Source organism: Xiphophorus couchianus, chromosome 18, assembly GCF_001444195.1.
Source record: "Xiphophorus couchianus chromosome 18, X_couchianus-1.0, whole genome shotgun sequence".
NCBI lineage: Eukaryota > Metazoa > Chordata > Actinopteri > Cyprinodontiformes > Poeciliidae > Xiphophorus > Xiphophorus couchianus.
Genome location: NC_040245.1, coordinates 12305790 through 12327994, shown reverse-complemented (window position 1 = coordinate 12327994; position 22205 = coordinate 12305790). Strand labels below are relative to the sequence as shown.

The window sequence follows — 22205 nt, the reverse complement described above, 5'->3', positions numbered from 1 at the left end:
AACATTCCCAGAGAAAGGGTGCTGAAAGCTTCCAAAGTCATTCTGTAAACATCCATCAGTTGTCTATACCTGCTTCTCTATATGCAGGGTTGTGGATGGGCTGGAGTGCCCTCAAGTGATCATTGGGTGTGAGATGGTTTACCCTGTCTCACGCTGTCAGGGCAACACAGAGACACACATACTGTAGGTTAGACATCCATTCAAATGTCCATTTTGAGAAGCCAATCAAACAAACAGTCGTGTTATTGGACTGTGGGAGGAAATTAGAGAAAACTCACATCTGGAAACGAAGAACGTGCAAACAACATGAGGACCTCAGGCTGGAATTCAAACTGAGAACCTTCGTGTTGTGCCAACAAACAGCCCAACCTGAAAACAGGGGGCAATATTTTAGCAAAAATGAGTTGCTGTCATTTATCAACTGTACGTTTAGTCCCATATTTTGTTAGATAGAAAATAAATCTCTAGGAGTTTTTGGTATTATGTGGGAAAGCGTCTGATTAAATAATAGCCTTTTAATATTACAGGGCAACGCTTAGCTTTTCAGAGAAAACAATGTTTTTTTATGTCAATATATTTAAACATGGCTTTTGAATTTTGCATTATTTATACTTCAGATGGTTTTGAAAAAGGACTGTTTAGTAAGTTTTTGGAGAATTCTTCAATCCAGTAGCTTATAAGTAACCCTTCAAGCTTATAAGAAAGTGATTTTAAAGTACTTGGGCATCTATCAAACTTGTACCCATGCCACAAAAGATCCATTAAAGATCAAAAGTGAATGTTCTCATGCCAACAAAGGTTCAACAAGTCAAAGCCAATGCAACACAGCACACACAAAAAAACAAAGGCTTAGTTGTTTACTTGACATCAATATTTAGGCTACAGTAAACTCCATGACAGGCGTCCAGAGGAGACTTGCAGCATTTAGCAACGAGGATCTCCTTCAGGTCTTTTGAATCTTTTATGGTGGGTGTGGAATAAAAGAAAAATGGAGCGGTTTCAGAGACGAATCAATAATAAATCAAGCATGCATCTTTTCTGGGGCTGCTGAAGAAGCTCAATTTAACCCATCCATCATGTTCAGAGCTGTGTTTCTTATTTAAATCTATAAAGGGAGTATTGAAAGCAGCAATCAGAAGAACAGCTTACAAGAACATTTCTCCAAAAGAATTAATGTGGCCAGAAGGTGTGAGCATAAGCCAGGTCAAAATGTATTTCTCATAAATCTTGTCCTGTGGCGTGTCTTACACTTCCTGGCTTTTGTTGGTTGTTGTTTAATTTCCTTCAGTGATTTGCACAGAAAACTTATTTAGCATGTGTTCATAAAATCAAAGAAAATTTCAGTTATGGATTACCATGAGTATATAAGATAGGTTCTTTGAAAATGTTGCATAAATTTATTTTAATAATAATTCACAACACAAATGAAATTAATGGTAACATTCTGTAAGCTGAACATCTGGTTTTAGCTATGCAGTTGTCAATGTGGCTTTTATTAAGATATTTTTCTTTTAGTTATTTTTCTTAGTGCACTTTTGGAAATGGTTTCCCGTTCCAATTTTAATCAAATCAATAAATGTAGATCATGTGTAACTAAGGAATACAAGTAACCCCTCCAATAATGGTCTGTTGTGTACTTCACAGAATATTTTATGCTTCTATAAAGTTTAGATCTGATCTGACTCAGGATTTTACAGTCAGCATTTATCTTACAAACAAGTATTTGGCTCAGAAAAGTTTTGTTAAACAAAGGGTAAGACTGCTTACAGGGGAAAGAAAGTGCATTATGGTTGAAAGAAGTAAGTTGGGCAAACATTTGAAACTTCAGTGACTTCTGGCCATGACAATGGAAACCAGCATCGCCTTGTGGTGGCTTAAGGTTATAACATTTTCAATCAAATCTTAAAATAAAGCAGCTGCAAAAATACATGGCCAGATTCACTTTTTGTCATGCAAGATTGAGTTGCCCGGCCAGTCACTGCAGGAAGCTAGATGAGTGGCAGTTTACAACTATTGTTAGTTGATGATTCAAGGGGGTGTTTATTATTATTATTATTATTATTATTATTATTATTATTATTATTATTATTATTATTAAATGACAATCAGTTTTCAGTAGGTCTTAAGCATCTTTTTAAAATGTGAATATGGCTGTTTTTTAATCTAGAACTAAAAGGTAGTCATATTAATAGGTTTTCTCATAAAATTAGTTGAATGTTGTAAATCTACTCATAAAAGAGAACTTTCTCTTGTCTCACTCAGTTTGTATGCTGGGTGTCCAGTGGTCCTCCCATTCACCTGGATGTGATCCAGCGCAATGTGTATTGCTTTGTCTTTGAAACTTGCACAATTTTCAAAAAATGTTGCAAAACCTTTTAAACAGCAACTGATTCTTCAGTGTATGCATGTAGGTCTAAATCTTCTATCTGAAATGCTGTGAAAAGGAAGGACGTAGACAGCAATACAAAAGCCTCAGGGCATTCTTCAGATGCTTCGACCCTAATATGTCTATTGTTTGAAATCCTGAAGACAGGATGGAGGGATGGTTTTACATTCATTGTGTGTTTTTTCTCTTTGATTATAGTCATTCTCCAATTTTCTAAAACCCAAATTAGAGAGGAACTACAAACAACAAAACACTTCAACTGTACCCTTATGTTTGCATGAACTTCTAGACCGGTCATGCTGTAAAGTTTAAAAGATCCCAGCAATCATTTGGTGTTGAGGTGAGCCAAGTGTCATCAATGGATCAGAGTGATTAGAGGCCTGAATGCAGGTCCTTTGATGGTGTCTTCTTTGTAGCGTACAGTATTTCAATCACTCATGGCATGCTTTGGTCTCTCTTACCCCCCACCTCCCGCAGTGGTAAACAACCCACCTCACATTTCCTGCAGAGCAAGCATTGTAGAGCTCACCTGAAAAGCTGCATGTTGCATTGACACTGCATTGATATTTACATTACAAACTAGGAATAATGACTCAGAACTGAGGGCCTAATATAGCAGCGGTGATCAAAGAAGCCACTGAATTCTGTGTGTATGGCAGAAAAAAAAGAAAACAGTCACACAGCAGAAATGTAGCTCTGATTTATTAGAGTTTATATTTGTCATTGTTATTTATAGCAACAATAATTTAAATATGTCATGAAACCAAAGCTGTAGCACAATGTAGGTATCAAAAGATTGCTTTGTTTATAAGTATTCTATTCTATTCTATTCTATTCTATTCTATTCTATCCCAGTGTTCTCAGTCGTACTGTGCGCGCGCCGCAGGAGGGCATGGACGTCTCTCCCTCGTCTAGCGTCAGCGGTCTCCCAGCAACAGCCGGGCTCGAGCTCATCTCAATCATCCGCAGCTGAGCGAAGTCAATCCGCGCAGACTCACTCGCGCTGAAGTGGGCCGGCGGAAATGTTGCCTAGAAAATAAACGCCCTTCTCGTTCAAGCTTTCTTCGATTGAATCTCCCCAGACGGCTTGCTGTCGTGACATTACGTTACTTCAAATAAAGTATGAGGTTGAGACGCTCGGCCCATACAATGGCCTTGCAGGTTCTACTGGTTTAAGCTAACGGATCCTACACACGCCCAAAATAGGAGGCACAGAAATAGGTAATAGACAATAGTTCAATTAAAACATCTTGTTTTCATTTCAGATTTAGACTGGATATGTCATGCAGGAAACGCCTGGGATAAACTTTCACACCGTGTATCCTTGTTATCAGTAGAGAGGGAAATTCACATGTTTCTTCTCTTGCCCTTTAAACTGTTTGTGCACAAAATAATAGCAAATCAATGCCAGATATAGAAAGTTTAAGTTGTCATTGAAAACCTACAGACAAGCTCCCTCACTGCACCACTTTGGATAATTTTGTAGCCATAAAAGTGCAAAATAAATCCATTTCGGATGTAGGAGGGTTAAACAAAATGTCAGGATTTGCCCAATGAAATTGATGCAACAATTTTCATTTTGCAATTGCAAATGTGTTGAATTCCAACAAATTTGTTTCAAATGTGTCATTCCTAACAATTTCACTTGAATCAAAATTATCAGAATACTGATCATTTAATTAAATATTAAAAAATTTTGAAAAAAAATTGCTTGATAGATATTTTAATTATCAAAGGACACAATTTCAAGTGCAACAAAAACCATGTTTTCTGATTACAGAGCATCTTCTCTATCCTAACACACTCCAGGATCCAGCCTACTTTTTTATAGGCAGTTTAGACAGTAACTGTAAGGGATCTCTGAGATAGTTAAGATACATCTATGAAGTAATATTATGCTAAATATAGTTATGCTTAAGAAAAAATACAGAAAGTTAATGAGAATAACAAACACCGTAGTGCAACTTAAATTGACTGGTGTGAGGGATCAAATTCCCTGGCTGATTATCCCCACTCCGTTCATAGTTCAGCCTACCACTTCTGAGAACTTCAGGCTTTGTCTGCATAACTCTGCAGGGCGTCTTTTATTTTGAAAAGCACAGAGCGGAACTGGTAGTGCCTCTCTTTTTGGCCAACTTTCTCGGATGTCCGCTCAGCAAGAGCGGAGCAGACGAGAAACCATGGAGCGCAACAAGACGCGTCGGAGAGACTCAGCAAGCGGACGGGAAACGTGCCAGCCTCGGAGCCTTTTCTAGACTTCTTTCGGCGTCAGCGGGCAGACTTGGGGACGTCAGTGGGTGGACGCTGACTTCTGTGCAGGCGTGCGTAAAAGTGTCTGGAGAGGTGCCGGTAGAGAAAAACAGTCTTAGAGTCACCGTCAGCTACCAAAGGATAAAGAACGGTCGAGGAGAAGTGATTATAAGGAATCTGGAGTGGAGAGAGTATACAGTGACGCTGTGTTTTGTGTTTTCAATCATGTTTGAGGAATAGACACAGGGTGGTGCGCTGCGTAAAGTCACAGATTTGTGTCCCATGACTGTACAAGGAGCGGCTACTTTCCTTTAAGGAATCTGCGAATCTGCGAGAGTTCTGCAAAGAAACAAGCACTGGACTTATAGTGAGAACGAGTCTGTGAAAACTCCAGAACCATGGTGAAGTTTCAGAACTCAGACCTGTGGATAGCCTGGATGGTTATCTTCTGCATGGAGGGTAAGTTGTGTGACACTTCTAAACCTGTTTACTCATCCCTAACACTTTACTCTAGCTGTAGATTGTAGTGATGATAGGAAATGCTCAAAGAGGGCAAATCCTTCTTACAAAACTTTCCGCTTCTGCGCAGCTAAAACAGATCCATTTGGAATTAAACTATGTCAAACAAACAAACAAGGGGATAAAAACCGTGCCACAGCCGTTTGATCCCAACCTTCCTTATTGGAGTTTGTTTGGATCAAGCAGACAAATCCCTGGCAGTTCCACAAAAACTAAAGTCCACATTTTCAAACACTTTCCTCTCTTTCTCTCTCTCCCTCACTAGTCGCTATGTCCTTTCTGTCCAAAGCGCTTTTGATTGTGAACGTCTTATCTCTAATGCGCTCTTCTGCGCCTAATATCGCCTTTGCTCGTCTTACACAACAGGATGTCTAAAATTATTATCTATTTGCTTGTCAAATCACGCAATCGTCACTGATACACATGGACATGCGTGGTTACAGTGGTGGTGGGACTATCCGGGGTTTGAAATAGAAACGGAGCAGACGGTGGAGGGTTGCGCTGGTAATCCGTCCGATTAACGAGAAGTAGGCTATGGTGAGCAGCAGCAGTAGCAGCAGCAGCGCAGGAGAGCGCGCCGGGCCAGGCGTTCCCGGAGGAAAATCACTGTGTATTCCTGCACTTCTCCAGAGGGAATTACACGATTTACGTGTGCAAACACGGTGCTTCTTTTCTGACCTCTGTTTACTTCTTAGTTGCGGGTTAGTACGTTATTCCTGCTGAATAATCCAGGCACATTCCTCCGTTGCAAATTAAGTGAGGTTGTTCCACGTTTACTGTTTGCATGATCTAGCAAACGTAAAAAATAAGCATTTTGTATTAGAGAGCGACTTTAGCTATAAGAAAACAAAAAGAAGATAATAATTATTCCTCCAAAATTAGCCTAATTTATTAATATTAATTTATTTATTAATAAACTTATTCAACAAGCTCTAGCTTATTCAGAGCAAAAGAGAAAGAAATGCTTTAATTCCCTCATATCTATGGACTGGTACAAAACCTTAAGTAAAAATGTGACATTGCATGAACACAAATGTTTAAAGTAATTGCACATATTTAGAGGGAAATCTGAAGTGCTTATTCCACACAACAGTAACTGAATTGTACCATTCTTTTCCATCTGTTCTTGGAGAAGAATTACTTTAATTATGCAAAAATAATTGATCAATCAATCAATCAAATTTTATTTGTATAGCACATTTCAGCAGCAAGGCATTTCAAAGTGCTTTACATCATATCAAACACAGAAACACAATACAACATAGAATCAACAATCAAAACACGACATTAAGTCAGGTTCCATCAATAAATTTGTAATTGATTACGTTTCAAATACAATCCTAAACAGGTGGGTTTTTAGTCAAGTTTGCATCCATAAAAGGTTTACCTGTTACACTCCTACTGTGTTATATGGAACAAAATACCTATTGCTATTTTTATTCACTCTCACGCTCACAATCACACAGTTTAAAACGATGTAGACAGCATTTTGATGGGGTTCTGGCACAAGGCTCCGTACACCTCTTTCACGGAATTTTGAGCAGGGACTCCGCCGTCCCTCACGGATTTTTGTGCAATTTTATGGTACCTGTTAGTGTCTAGAATTTACAGGGTTTCTGTTACGCGCAGTGACCCTTGGTCACTTGCCGTTTTTCTTCCGGCACTAGGCTCCGTACATGTGTCACGGAATTTCGCTCTGGGATTTCGTCGTCCCTCACGGATTTTTGTGCAATTTCAACATAGAATCAACAATCAAACCATGACATTAAGTCAAGTTCCATCATTAAATGTGGAATTGATTACATTTCAAATACAATCCTAAATAGGTGGGTTTTTAGTCTAGATTTAAAGGAAGTCAGTGTTTCAGCTGTTTTACAGTTTTCTGGAAGTTTGTTCCAAATTTGTGGTGCATAGATGCTGAATGCTGCTTCTCCTCATTTGGTTCTGGTTCTGGGGATCCAGAACCGGAAGACCTGAGAGGTCTGGAAGGTTGATACAATAACAGCAGATCCTTGATGTATTGTGGTGCTGAACCGTTCAGTGATTTATAAACTAACAACAGTATTTTAAAGTCTATTCTTTGAGTTACAGGGAGCCAGTGTAGGGACTTTAATTGATTGACATCTTTATGTTCCACAGCATGACTATTTTTTTCAGATAAAACTGACAAACTTGTCCTTCTTGTAAGCAAGAGTTACTGTTAGTGTTGTAGCCATCTTTCATCCACCGTCTGTCAGTGCCCAGCAACATTTGGGTGAAAGGCTGGGAAAAGCTTTGCACTACTCTCCATAAGGCCTGAGAGAAATCTGGCCAGTCATGCGCTTTCTCTGGCACCTCATTGATAGTATGTTCAACTCTAGGAACATTATATGACTAAAGAGTATAGGCACTTTAAAAAAAGCTTGATACTGGTTGATTCTGAGATAGACTCTGATCTACCTCAAAGTCAAACACCCTGGACTCAATATTTTCTCTGAAAGACACACTCCCTGTGCCATGATGTGTCAATCTGAGAACTAAAATTGATTGAATGTAATCCTTATCAGCCAGGTGTTTCACCCTGCTGTTCCCTTTTATTTTTAGCTGTATACCTCTGCTGGCAATGTTCTTTCTTGTGCCTCGGCAGCTTTACTCACATGTGGGTAAAAATGCATAAATTGATTGTTGACATCAGTATTGGCCTATATCTGAACAAGAGCATTACCTATGCTTGTTCTCCCACTGCATCTGTTCCCCTAAAGATCAGGATCCACTAAGATAACCAAGTGCAAATTAAATCGTTTAGGACTCCAGTGTAAGCTCTATTAACAGTCCAACTTGTTTGTGGTCAGTGCTCCTTTCCTCTTCTCACGTCTTCCAGTGTTTCTATAAATAAGCTCTGATGCAGCAAAGCCAGTATTGATTGTGGTTGCTTGTTTTGGCAACATGTACTGACCTCCACCTTTTTTCATGCCAGACATTGTCACTAAAATAATCTGACCAGTTCCAATAAGTGCAAGCAGACACTGTTTTGGGGTTTCTTAGCAATGAGAGCAGAGAGGATTCACTCCTGTTTAATTGTTGTTGATCTCTATTGTCAACCGCTAGGCTGGACGAGAGGAATGTTGTTAAAGAACTGAAAGAGGAAAAGTTTTGAAAAATAAAAAAAACCTGTCAGTGACCTAAACAGAACTACTTACTGACTCAGCTTAGTTCATCGCCAGACCTTCCAAGCTCTCAGCATTAGTTAGAGGACATGTCATCTTCTCTTTAGCCATCATCGCTCCCAAGTTACTCATAAATATTCTATCTTCATCTCTGAGCTGGTTGCATTGACAGACAGTTGGCTTTCTTACTATTTCCTTCTATTTAAAAGATTTTAACACTTTGACTTGCAATAATAATCATCAAACTGTTATATTTAGATGTTATGCACGTTAATTTGTTTTGGTACACCGCTGTTAAAAGCCCACAATGAGTGCCAGTTTTTTTAAGATGATTCCGATGAATCATATTTAAAAAGCAATGTCTGATTTCCAATGGATAATTTTCATAGCATTGTATTTATTATTACTTTTGTCTCTGTCACGTTATTTCAGTGACCAATGGGTTTTTCAGTAATAAACAGAGGTTCAACAATTTTGTCCACATGTATGTCAAGGACCATTTTACAAATACTAACATGTATTTCATACATATGTATTTGCCACTTTTGGTTTCAAATCTCTAAATAAAATTCAGTTGAAACAATATTCTTCACAAATCACGTAAATATTTCTTTCAGCAGGGACTTTTGGAATAGTTGTTAAACTAAAGTCCTCAATGGCCACAGCCCTGCAAATTTTAGATGTGCCTTTGCTGCACCACACCTAAATAGAATAATTGGGTCATTAGCAAGATGCTGGAGAACTTATCTACACAAGAAGGAGATAATTAAGCCATTTCATTCCAGTGTTTTGTACCAGTGGCACATCTAAAAACTGCAGGACACCGACCCTTGAGGACTGGAGTTTGACACCCCTGGTTTAGACCAAGGCATATTCATCTATTAAAATGGTCTAATCAAAGTTCAGACCCAAATCAATTAAAGAATCGCTGATTTGAAAAATGCTGTTGACAGAAACTCTTCATCCAGTTTAAGTAAACTTCAAGCTCTTTTGTGAGGAAAAATTGGACTATGTAGATGTGTAAAGATGGTTCAGACTATCCCAAAAGTCTTGAAACTGTAATGATACAAATGTTTCTCAAAAGAATTCAATTTGGGGCTGATGTTTACAAAGGTACACCAAACTTTCTAGCGACTAAAGCATAAAGCGACTATCACTCAAAATCCTAGTGAAATACATTGAAGTCTGTGGCGGCACCATTAGAAAATGTTGAAAAGTTCAGAGTAAATTAATACTTTCACAAGGCACAGTAAAGCAGAGTCTATGTTCTTATAAACTGATTGTTTGGGCACTTGATACAACAAACCCCTCAGGCGATATACCAGCATAGAGCTGCTCTGTCCATGATGCCCCGATTTTTTATTTTTACGATCCACCCAGAACATCGCCGCGGGGTGCAGCAGGGGCTGATCTGGGGCTTCAATCAATTCAACAAATTAAATCCAAGCAGAGGTTGTGACTGAACTTTTCAACCATCTGCTTTTATTTGTTTTGCTGGTGTGCATAGCACATCTTATGGAACATTTCAAATTAGCATTCACAGGAACGTTCAGATTAGCCTCCAGGCTTAAATCTGGCTGTCCGCATGTTTTGGATGAGAAGCCCAGTGAGAACAAAACGTATTAGAGTCGGAGACAACATGAAGTTTTCTCAAGCTCGTTGACATTCAGGGCACTTTGTGCTTGTATCAAAGCAGAACTCAGACCAATAAATCTGCTCTCCTCTCTGACCATAAGCTTGTTAACCTTTGAGACTCTGCTTAAAAAACAGCCTGAAATTGCAAAGCGAGTCTGGATTGTCTGTTGTATGCAGCCTCGTTCTGTTCTCGGATTTAATTTCCGAGCCTGATTTCTGATCTGCAGCTCTCAGTTTTTAGCAATGAGCAACACTTTGTTGAATTTATGGCTAAAACGCCACTGAAATATCTCTCAAAAAACAGTGTTAAACCGGACTGGTAAACGAGGTCTTACAGAGAGAATGTTTACAAAGACTTACGCATGGGTCAATGCAAAAGTATGAGCACACGTTTCAACGATTTCTTTAGGATTTTTAAATAGACAAACACAAAGTGGTGCTTAAAAGTGAACAAGAATGTATTTAACATTGCACTTAAAATTCTTTAAAGTGTGGTATGTTTTTGAATTCTGCCCACTTAAGTGACTATGTTATAGAACCTCCCTTCACTGCTGCCTATTTAAGATCATTGTGCTGCTGGAAGTTGAAGTCCTGCCCCAGTCTCAAGTCTTCTGCAGCCTCTAATAGATTTTCTTCAAGGACTGGCCTTTATTTAGCTCAGTTCATCTTCCCATTGACTCTGACCTGCTTCTCCACAGTGCGATACTCTCAACATCCTCTTATTCTTCTGTTGTTGTATGTCCAAGAGAATGTGCAATGTTAGAAAGTTTCATGTCGGTCTTGTCTGACAAGATGGCCTTCTCCCAACTTGAACTTCTAAGGACTTCCTCTCAACATTGTTTTCATTCCTGCTCCTGTTTTGGCTAGATTTGTGGTGTGCTTGTGTAACAGTTGCCCTGGTAACAGATTAGCCCACCTGAGCAGTGGATCTCTTCAGCTTCTCCACAGTTGCTATGAGCCTCAGCTGCTCTTTGACTATTGCTGTCATTGCCCCGCTTTAAACCTCACAACTTTCTCCTTGACCTGTCTGTTGTGTTCTTTGGTCTTTGCTGACGCTGATGCTGTTATTGAATTAATGTTCTCTAACAGACACGAGGCCTTCAGAGAACATTTATACTGACGTTAAATGCAGCAAAGGTGGATGGCATTTACAACTTTTGTGACTTTTGAAAGCAATTGGTTACACAAATTTAGACATTTCTATTTATAAAACATTTAAAACAAGCCGTCCGTCTGTCTATCTATTGTCTTTTGTTTTATATGGGGTCAGGTCGCAGAGGCAGCAGCTTAAACAGAGAGACCCAGACTTCCCTCTCTCCAGCTCCTTCCGGGGAATCCCAAGGCGTTCCCAGGCCAGCTGAGAGAAATAGTCCCTCCAGCATGTTCTGGGTCTTCTTCTTCCTCCTGAAGTTTGAAGATAAAGTACAAATAGCTCTGTAGAAATCAATGTACTTTGTTAACTAAGATGTTTCTATGGCTGCTTGGTTTTGTTGTCAGTTTTTGTTTCCAGTTAGTGAAAAAATGATTAAAAGCTTTCAAATGACAAATAATAACAGTATACCTAAATGCCCTTCAACACACTAGGCTTTTAAGGCCCACTCCACTTCTGTCAACCTATATGAACTCTCCTTGATTTTTGATGAAGTCCACCTAACATAATATACCACCTTTCACTGCTAATGCAGAACATGATAAAAAAATAATAATCATCCACTTTGTGTAATTTTCATCTGGTGAGTAGTGTCTCCCCACCCCCCACCTCTTTACGCCTGCTGCTAAAAAGGAGCAGCTGGAACAAGAGTGTTGGACAGATGGAACTTTCCACCTCGATTATTTTTCACACTAAAAATAGCCTCTCAAAAAATTAAAAGACCTCTGGGACCCCTTGCAAAGTGCATGCACACGTGTGCGCACGTCTGAGCGACAGAGACATGGGTTAACTTCAGACGACGAATCCGTCCCCCTGGATGATGGCAGCAGCAGTCGTCCTGGGAGTGTGAATGAATAAAAGATGGGCAGATATTTGGAGGAGGGAGTGAGAGAGAGGAGTGTTTGCCCAGTCCCCTGGTCTCTTAAGCACACATTAAACTAAACCCCAAAGAGTGCACAGGGCTGCAGTGCTGTGTGGCACTTGGCCCGAGCATCTGGGCTGAACATCTGATGTGGACGGTTCACAGAGGTTTGGGGCTCTGAGGTTTTTCGGGTTGGCTATATCTTTAATCAAAAGGAGGTAAACATGAGCACACACAGGGAGCAGGGTGATGTTGACGCACTGCTGTTATCATTTGGGTCTGATACTGCACTTGGCACATTTGGGTTGGATGATGAAACTGCAGGCATCATGAAGATGCCTGTGCACTTGTCAAACAAAATTCAAAGAGATTTTTTTGTTGCTTCGAGTCTTGTAAAAACTTTGGTTTCTGACGCAAGTTAATTAATTTCAGATAAGAATAAGATAAGAAGTTTTATGAACTAAGTAACTTTCATTTATGATAGGGAGGACATTAAAAGCTTCTCATCAGTGAGAAAAGAATAGGAATTAAACGAAGTGCCGCACAAGATCTGACCACTCTGAGCAGCAAGAGAATTTTCCCTTTCTGTGTTCAGTGTGATAAAGAGATTATTTTCAGAGCTGATAGATAAAAATACCCAATCAAAACATCTTGCAGACATGTTTTAGAACTTTATGTTTGGTTTTAGGTCCAGGGGTGCTGCACACCTATATTCTCGAGAATCCGTGATAATATCTGTGTCTGGGACAGATTGTGACAGCTTGTAGATGTTAAACGAGAGGAACTTTCATCTCAATTTTCCTCTTCAGCATGTGTCTGTGTGAGCTCATGGTGAGCCCTTACTATATACTTATTTAAAGTTGATGTCTTCCTCATGTCATGGCACCCTGACGATCCTGCCCTTGAAATGATCTGCCCTGTTCTGCCGGCTGCTAAGGTTTGATGGGAAGCCTTCGCTGTCAGCACTCGCACATCACTTCAGTAACTCAGGGAGATGTTTGCCTCATGCAGACACAATATGAGTTGGATCACTTTTTTGTGTGTATACTTTGAGAGATTAAGATGACTGCTTGTCCTCAGAAACTTTGCTTTTACTTAGAAGGTTAAAAGTTCGGTTTACTAAAAGTTTTGTGATGTTAAAGCAAACAGAAATAAATCCATTTAATCTGTATAATTGCAGTGTTTCCAGTTTGAAGTGTAGGGAAACATACCAATCAGAAAAAAATCTTTCTGTTAAAGAGCCCACAAAATATTAAGATTAAGAGTTAGTAATCCACCTTTATATCACTATAACACTTTACATAGCCCGATTGTAGTTTTACAATGAAACAGAAATACTTTACGTTTAAAATAAGGTCTGTCCTGACTGTATTTATCCTCATGGACCTGACTAAAATATTGCTGTCTTCGTTTTCTTCCAGGCACCAGCTCAAACTCTCACGTCCGTAACAATCCATGTTAATTGACTTATAATTCACAGAAGCCCTCCTACACCGCTCACTTACTTGGGTTGGTGCACTTGATAGATTGTGGCTCTCAGGGACTGCCACGGGGTCGTTAAGTTGTTCTCTGTTGTTGCTGAGAATAGTCGCTGTGTTCATCACTGTAAGCCTTTATGTGCACAGATCAATGGAGAAGGAAATACATTATTCCCACAGGTGTGTGGGTGGATGTGTGCGTGCGTGCGTGTGTGTGGTGATAGACGGGGTATTTGGAGTTATGAACCTCTGGAACATAAATTTCACTTGTCCCAAAAGATCAAGGTTTCCCTGAGCCTATAATGACCTCATCAGTCTAAACCACCAATCACAAAGCTTCATGTCAGACTGTGTTTGAGGTTCGTTAAGCAGTGCTCACTAACATCCTCTTCCATTGGTGATTTTCTTAGTTGATGACTGAATTAGGTGGTGGACATTTTAACTTGAAATCAAAGTTGATAAAAATTTATAAAATTTAATAAAAATATTAAACAATCTATAGGTGTTGGCGGTCACTAATCGGTCACTAATTTCTATTTAACATTCAAATTTTTACATAACGAGTTCCCAAAAAACAATATGTGGATCATTAGTATTTGCAGGAGTTAGAGGCCACAGCTACCCACAAATAGCTAAAATTTGCAAATACATGAGACCCTCTCTAAAAAACAACAACTGCATATCTTAATACTTCAAACACGTAATATTAGTTCTTTAGTGGGTTAGTAGGCATTAATATATATTGTATAAAAAACGGAGAAGCAGAATTCAGTTTCTATCCACCTCAAATTTGAAACAAACTTCCAGAAAACTGCAAAACAGCCAAAACACCAAGTTCTTTTAAATCATGGTTAGAGTTGCTTTTGATTAATAATAACGGAACGTTTGATCAGTATATTTGATGTATATTTGCTTGATGATTTTGATAATGGCATTTGACAAAACGTAATGCTTGTAACTTGTTTCTTGATTGGTTACTGTGCTATGTTGTATCACATACAGCACTTTGAACTGTCTCGTTGTTGAAAAGTGCTATGGAAATAAACTTGACTTGACTTAAGTTGTATGAGGTGCCAGTAATTGTGGTGTGACAATTATTTCTTAGCATGGAACTTTAATTACCCTCTGAAATAATGTCGGTAAATGAAAAGCTGAATATTTCAACATTTTTCAATATTGTGTGACTATGTTACAGCACTAAAAACATAATTTGATTAATGTTTTTTTTTTACGTGTCTTTGACAGGGATGCCGAAAAGACTAAAGGATGCTGTCAGTTTAGCCAAGCATGAAAGTGTAACTGACAGTCATCTCAAAGTTTCCAGATTTATAAAACATCTTCCACTGGGTTTTAATCATTAATCTGTTTTAACATGTTGTCTGCTCCCACAAATCCCTCCTCTGGTTCCACAGTGAATGCATACAGAGAGGCTATGGTCTCCTTTTACCCACACATTAGTCTGAAGTTTTGCATGCCACTGCTCATTTTGATGCTTTTATTTCTTTGCTTTATTTTCCTAAAATAAGCAGCACATTTGCTAGATTTATTAGGATATTTGCTACAAAAGAAGTAGTGCACATTAAAAGCTGATAATATTGTAATCTTATTGTCTGAGAGCACAGATGACTACTTTTTCTCCTGTCTACCCTCATTAGGAGCAGATGAACATGATGAGAGTAGTGTCAGGAAACGCACTGATGCTGATGTGGTCAGAGTATTACCACTCAAATGAAGAGATTTTTAAAGCACTAATGATTATCACTGCGCAAAAGCATCTCCACAGTGCTCCTTGGGGCAAAACAGACAGTCTTTTCTCTGTCTACACTGACAGACGGCTCGTTGGGAGTTGTGTTTGCTCAAGGATGAGATGACGGATGTAGATTCAGCTGTGGGATTCTTTTAGAGAAGAGCTGCCCAACATGAGTGCGTTCTGACTGCATATTGGTATTTTCATCTCCCCTCTCTGAAGTACAATAGCTTTGCACCAGTAATTTGAAATTGACTGTTAATTGATCCTTTCAACGATTAAATGAGCTTACAGAGCTTGATGAACCCAGTAGGTGAACTGGTGGCATTCAGAGAGACAAACCGATCATATGACTGTTGATTTGAGCTTCGTGTCTGACAAAGACAGATATACATTTTCCAAGAATAGACAGGAGATAATTTCATTTGGATGTATGTAATTTTGTAAATTGTATACTTTTAAATTGATTGTGCTTGACTGTAATGACTGCTAGATGCTGAGCCGACACAAGAAATCATGCTTTTCTGCCTTTAGACGCCTCTAAGAAGCCGAACTCTCAGACATAAGACTGCCTCAAACATAACAGAGAACTTCTAAGCTTTGGGAAGCTTCTTACTGCAGCATGAACATTTTTTGTTTGATGAAACGTCATTTTTCATGTTTTTACCCCTCTTACCGTCACCCCGAAGCAACATGCTTGTTAGAAATCCTTTGCTGTGTGGCCTTGGTGCAGATGAACCAAACTCAAAACCATTTACGTCTGTTGCCCTGACTCTCAGAGACATTGAGCTGCTCTGGCTCAGTCAAAATGCTGAATACTGCAAAGAAAAAGGAGAACAGAGGGGAACAAAGTGAAAAAGGGACAGATTCTCCTGCATTAAATATGCTCAGGGCTTTTCGCTGCCATTGGTAATTCATAAAGTGGCTGCTGGGGTAAAACGTAGCTGTTTCATACAGTCGTTTTCTCTTGTGCAGTGCTCCTGCTCTGTTTACTGCCTTAACTGTACCCAAAGTCATTGGGAAATCACTTGCTTTGGTAGCAGGCTGCTAAAAGCATCATTTTAGTTTTGTTTGGTTCAGTAATTACTGGGACTGAGGAACATGACATAGAAAATAGACAAAGTCTGAATATTAGTACTATTAATCAAAAAAGCGAGGATTAAAGCTTGCTCAGAAAGTTGATGGGACATTTACTTTGTTTAAAACAAAGCTAAATCACAGTCTACACACTGATTTCTTACTGAACTGTCCACGTCTTCCAGAGGAAATTAGTCAATGTCTTTATTTATATAGTGCTTTTATCCAAAGTGTATTATAGTGAGCCTCTGAGGTATTTTGGGGTCCTCACAAAGGACATTTTGGACAGAAGGTACTTTGGATCGAATCATTGAGCCTGTTGTGTAGCGGAGTTGCTCCACCTGCTGTGGCCCAGCCACCCCACAGTGGAGGCAGTCTCCTTGCAACCATTCAAGTTCAGCTAGAGAGTACAAATTCCATCCTCCCATCCTGCTGTGGACAGTGAACGATGAAGGATTGCATTTTCTTGCAGAAATGATAAAATGCTAATTGGATTAATTGCTAAAAATTCAGAACAGAGAACCGAACATGAACAGAGAACTGACCAGTTCTCTGTTCATGTTACATTTATGCACACTCCTAGATTCAGGAGAGCTAATCTTCTTATGATGCTAACTCTTATGTATAGTGCATATGTATTTTCTCATTACAACATAAATAGTACAACTAAAGAGTTAATAGATTTAGCCCTTTAGACATTCTGGGCATTTTTTATTGTCCAGAATTTTGGACAATAAATTCTTGGTCACTATCACACTCATGTAAATCAGGGCTGTGACATGTTTGTAAGGACCTTAAATGCAACATGAGTGAAAGGTGAGCAGTGAGTGTAAAACACTTTGTCTCTGAAAATTTGTGTTAACAACCTGAGTTGCTCCCGGCAAGAAAAGGTTGCACTGTAGTTTCATTTTATGTTTGTCCTTTGTCTTGTGTGCTTGACTCTCTCATTATTTCTCATTTTTCTCCAAGTTGACAATCTTTCAAAACTACAAGTCCAACTCCTCATTCTGTCTTCATCACAACCTCTATGTGTCTCTTTCTTTCCTGTCTCCCATGTGACTATGAATTCAATTCAGTTCTTTTGCTTCACATAACCTTTTTTTCCACATTTTCCATTGTTTTTCTTTCTTTCCATCCTCAATTTCCCTCTATTCCTTGCTTACACATAAGAGTGTGTCACTCCATCCTCCCACACGATTGGACAGTCACACAAAGGGTTTCCAGGGATTGAGGGTGAGACTGAGCAGTGGTCCTGGGTTGTCCTGTCTGTGCAGACAGTGAATGAGCTTGTCAGATATGATGTGCACGAGCAAACAGGAGGAGTCAAGTGCATCACTGTAGGCGCGCAGCAAAGGCGAGGGAGATCCCATCTGCGCTGTGTTACAGCAGACTTCAACGTGCTTTTGTCTCTGCTGGGTCCAAAGGAATAGAATGAGGGGGGCACCAGGTGGGACTCTGACAAAGTGGTCGAACACACGTCTGCCGCTGTGCGCAGACTCTTTCAGATACTTCTCATCGCATTTACAGACCGATGCTGGGTAGAGCATTCACATATAAAAACATAAGTGCATACTCTGCTAGTCGCACAGGAACATGGCTTCGCTGATCGATAACTGAGGCCTAAAACAGTTTCATACAGAATGAATCAGTCTCTATGTTTTAATCTTTTTTTTTTTCTCATCACACTGCAACACTGACTTGCTGGAAAGCTGGGGCTAAATAAACTTGTGCTCAAGCAGCTATTGTACATTCTGTGTAAGCATACATTTAGACCCTTGTTTCATGTTTATTTGGTCATACAACGAAAGAAAAACAAATTGACTTGAATGTATTTGTTGCTTCCGATGAATGTGTCATGCTGACACTGTTGAATGTTTATCGTTCCCAAGTGAGATTGTCTTTAATGGCCAAATCCGATCAAATATGTATGCTTTATAATTAATTCCTATTTTATGATGATGAATTACTTTGTACGCTTATTGCCACCATATTGTACTTATTAAATCAAAACCACAGAGGTACAATTAAGGAACCGTTGTTGAAAGTGAAGGAAGCAAAGCAGATTAATATAGAAAGTCGTTTTATATTTTAATAAAGCTGGAGCTAAGAATACAGCAAAGTCTACAAAACAAAATACAAAGCAGTGGCTGGAAACTTGGGCCTGCAAAATTTTATCCAGAATGCAGGGCAGAAGAGACTGATAAGTAAGGAAGCAAATATGTAAAGCAATTAAAATAGGAAAAATGTGGGTATGATGCAAACAAAATGAGAAAAAAGACCAAAGTTTAAACAACATGGCCGTAAGGTCCACAGACCGTGACAGGATGTAGCTACCGATGTCTGTGCCATTACCAGAGATGGCTGCTGATCCAGTATCCAGAAATGACCTTACTGGCAATCTGTCCAAAAATCTGATTTAAGATCCAAATCTTATTCATCTGCTGTCTGAATAAATCCTCAGACTGAGCAAAACCTTGTTAACTAGCCAACTGATTACTTGGATGAACAGGGAAATGTCTGACACTTTTATGGGTTTTAAAAATGATTTTAATGATATTCGGAGGATGCCACCATTTTTTTTTTCTTGCAACCAGACAGCCTTATGAGCTGGAATGTATTGAGATGTTTGTGGGCCCATTTTCTTTGCTTCAACAGTTCCCAAAAATACAGTATGTACTTTGTGTACAATTTCTTTTTCGATGGGTTCTTAAAATTGTTTTCAGTGGTCTCTTCTAAACCAGGTCAGCTTTTATTTTTGGGATTCTAGTGCTGCTGCATCACGGTGCTTTATGCAGTTATTCTCATGTTTCTCTTTGCCTTTACCTCAGCAAATTTAGTTGGGGAAAACAAGGTTTGCTATAGTATTCTTACAAGAAATGAGCAGTTTTTTTTTCTTTTGTGACCGTGTTCTGTCGCCTATGTTTGAACAAAATAAGGGGCATGGATATCGAGTGCACCATATGTTTCTGTGCCCCCTCCAACCTTTAATCCATGCCTCTGCTAGATTATCTGGTTGCCCTCCCTGGCAGCATGGAGGAGGCTGGGGAAACTTGGTCCAGTATGCTGCACTTTGCCAGTATGAGTACTGTAGTCCTAGTGTACTCATTATGCACATCCATTCAGCTCAGTAAACTGCAGTGCCAGAATATGACAAGCCAAATTCATCATTAGGACCACATAAAAAATACCAGCAACCCACCCAGCCATACAACACGACACACTCAAAGGTCCTCATCAATCCCTCGCTTATGTAGTAATATCTCCAGGATTTTGCACAGACTTAACTGACAGTGCCAGATAGTTGTATTGTCAGTGATCCTAATTTGTGCTCTGAGTATGCATGTTCTATTTGCTCAGTAAAGCCTTTTAGGTACATCCTCCAATATCCCAGATATTGGAGGAGCTTTAAATGAGCATAATGCAGTAAAATGAACCTTGTCCTTCAGGACATTGTCAGTGACAGATGGAGTAACAAAACATATAACATATATAACAAGAAGATACTGATTCTTTTATGGACACGCTAAAACTCTCTATAAAAACGGAAGCTGCCATGTTACTCAACTATGGAGCCAACATAAAAAGGTTCATTTGTAAAAAGCTGCTTTAGACAAAATACGGTCACTGCTTTTATTGTAAGCACAAGTTGACACTCATGTAGTCAACTACAATTAACTACATAAAGAGTCTAGAAAAAGTTTTATGTGCGACTCCAATTGCACAGTTAAACCTAAAATCTACTCGTAGGCGGTTTTTGAAGTTTAGAAAAGTTTCCAATAAATGTTTGTTCTGTTACATTTTGCCATACACTATTAAATCAATTGAGTTTGCAACCTCTTATCTCCTGCTATTTCTGTTTAGCAAACAGCATTCACAGTGTGTGACAACTAGGAGTATCTCTGCTTTGAGGCAGATTTGATGTTACTATTGATGCACTCAACAATCTGACTCACTAGAGCTTCATACAGTAAGTAGCCAATACAGTTCAACTAACCAATCACACACAAATCAGTCCAATTTAGTATGATTTGATGTAGCCGAATAAGACACAGTTTAATATGAGCTGTGGGATGTTCCTTTTCACACATACCTTCGAGGTCCACAAGACACAAAGTGTGAAACTCATCCCTACTGTTTACAACAGTATAATAAACACAGAGACCATGGGAGAGAGAAGGCGGGTGCAAAGTTTGCCAGTGTGGTTGAGACAAGAAGGAGTGGAAGACAAGAGGCTAAGAACAAATGATGTGATTTTCATCATGCAACTGTGACAATGAACCGATTTCAGTACTGACCATGCTGAGTTCCTTACTCAATAAGCCTATGGAGAAACATTTGTTTACAGATTTTAAACAAAAAATGATTACTGCACTTATGGGTTGAGGTTCACTGGATGCAAATATTTGTCTCATTGTTAAAATAACTGCGACAAGACCAGAACTTACACATTGCCATACAAGCAAACAATTCTGCTCCAACACAAGAATGCTAACAGGAGAAGAGTCTTACAATAGTTCCTAACTCTCCAACATATATTATGTCTTTCATCAGACTGGATAAGATGTTGTTGATACAAACATTTAAACACACAGCATCCATCCTCCAAAAATCTTATAGCTACAATGATGCTCTTGGATCGTATGGGTGTGATACTTAGTTAATGAAGCCAAAAACAGTGGGCATAAAGTCACAGTGCGTGACAGCTAAGGATACATATATCATATAGCCACATTTGATTTCTGGTTTGTAAACGTACATTGGTTGAGATGAATAGAAGCTGTAAAAAACATAACGTTTTCTTTATGAAAAGGAATGCCTTCAGGTTTTTCCTAGTTGTAGAGAATACTTGACACACTTGTAGGGGATTGAAGCAACTTTAGTAAAATTGTATCTGAGTTTCAAAGGATTAAAGCGATGGCACTCATCTGTTATTTCCAAGTCGGCACACAGTGTTCACCCGACTGACTTTTGTCTTCTTCTATGTGATATAATCCCAGGAATTATTCTAGTAATATCCAGATTTAACAGTAATTCCTGGAAAAAAACAAACGTGTATTTTTTCTGTGCATTAACATTAGGTCCCTGGAAGTACTTATTCTCCTCAATCACAACTTAAACTAACATACAGGTGTAACCAGCTGACTGTGGCAGGCTACTTTACTTAATGTAAACGTGTTAATGTGTCTGATTCACTTTTCTCTTAAAAAACAACTCCTTCAGATTTTTTTTCCAATGCAAACAATGTAGTAATATCATTGTTTGCATTGATATTACATTGTTTGCATTTTGTTGCCACTAATTCAGCAGCTCCAACATCACTTGGCATCATGGGGGAGATGTTCTCCTCATAATACAGCAAAGAGGCTTTTCGTCACCTAAGGGCTAATTGTGTCTCATTAGATATTTTACTGATCTTTTCCTGTCAGAGTTGCTCAGAAAGGCAAAGCCCTCCTAATCTCCTTATATATGAACAGAGATTACAGCAGTTTGCATTGCAAGGTATCTGGAAACATGTTTGCAATTAAGATAAAGAGATGAGAAGAAGAGGGCATTAATGGGACACAAAACAGGATGCAATTCTTGCATGCACTATTATCAGTCAGTTTGTCAGTAAAACCACAGTGTGTGATTGTACTTTGACACAAACATTTTACTGACACCTTTTCATCTGGATTTAGGTATTTGTTCCTGTCTTCCTGCTTTTTAAGCAACTAACTAAACACCATGACTTTATTCAAGACTAAGAGTTCATAAACCTTTGATATAATTCATTTTCATGTGTTTTTTTTAATGTGGCTCATATCTTGTTATTACCACTTTCTGCTTCCCCTTTTCTTTACTGTGGCTGCGGCAGTAAAACAAGCCTTCCTTGTTTCCACTGTGACCAATGAGGCCGTGACGTACTTGCCTTCTCTGATGAACTGTGGCGGCTTATCCATACCCAACATGTCTGCC

General features: G+C 39.0%; 1 protein-coding gene across 2 annotated transcripts in view; it reads left to right on the top strand.

Moving 5' to 3' along the window:
• The first annotated feature begins 4522 nt into the window (after positions 1–4522).
• igsf11 (immunoglobulin superfamily member 11) overlaps positions 4523–22205 on the top strand; it is a 112736-nt gene continuing 95053 nt past the window's right edge. For both annotated transcript variants that reach the window (XM_028044854.1, XM_028044853.1), the window contains exon 1: positions 4523–5095. In XM_028044854.1, coding sequence (XP_027900655.1) covers positions 5035–5095 — 61 coding nt within the window. In that variant the 5' untranslated portion in view covers positions 4523–5034. The remainder of the gene's footprint in view (positions 5096–22205) is intronic.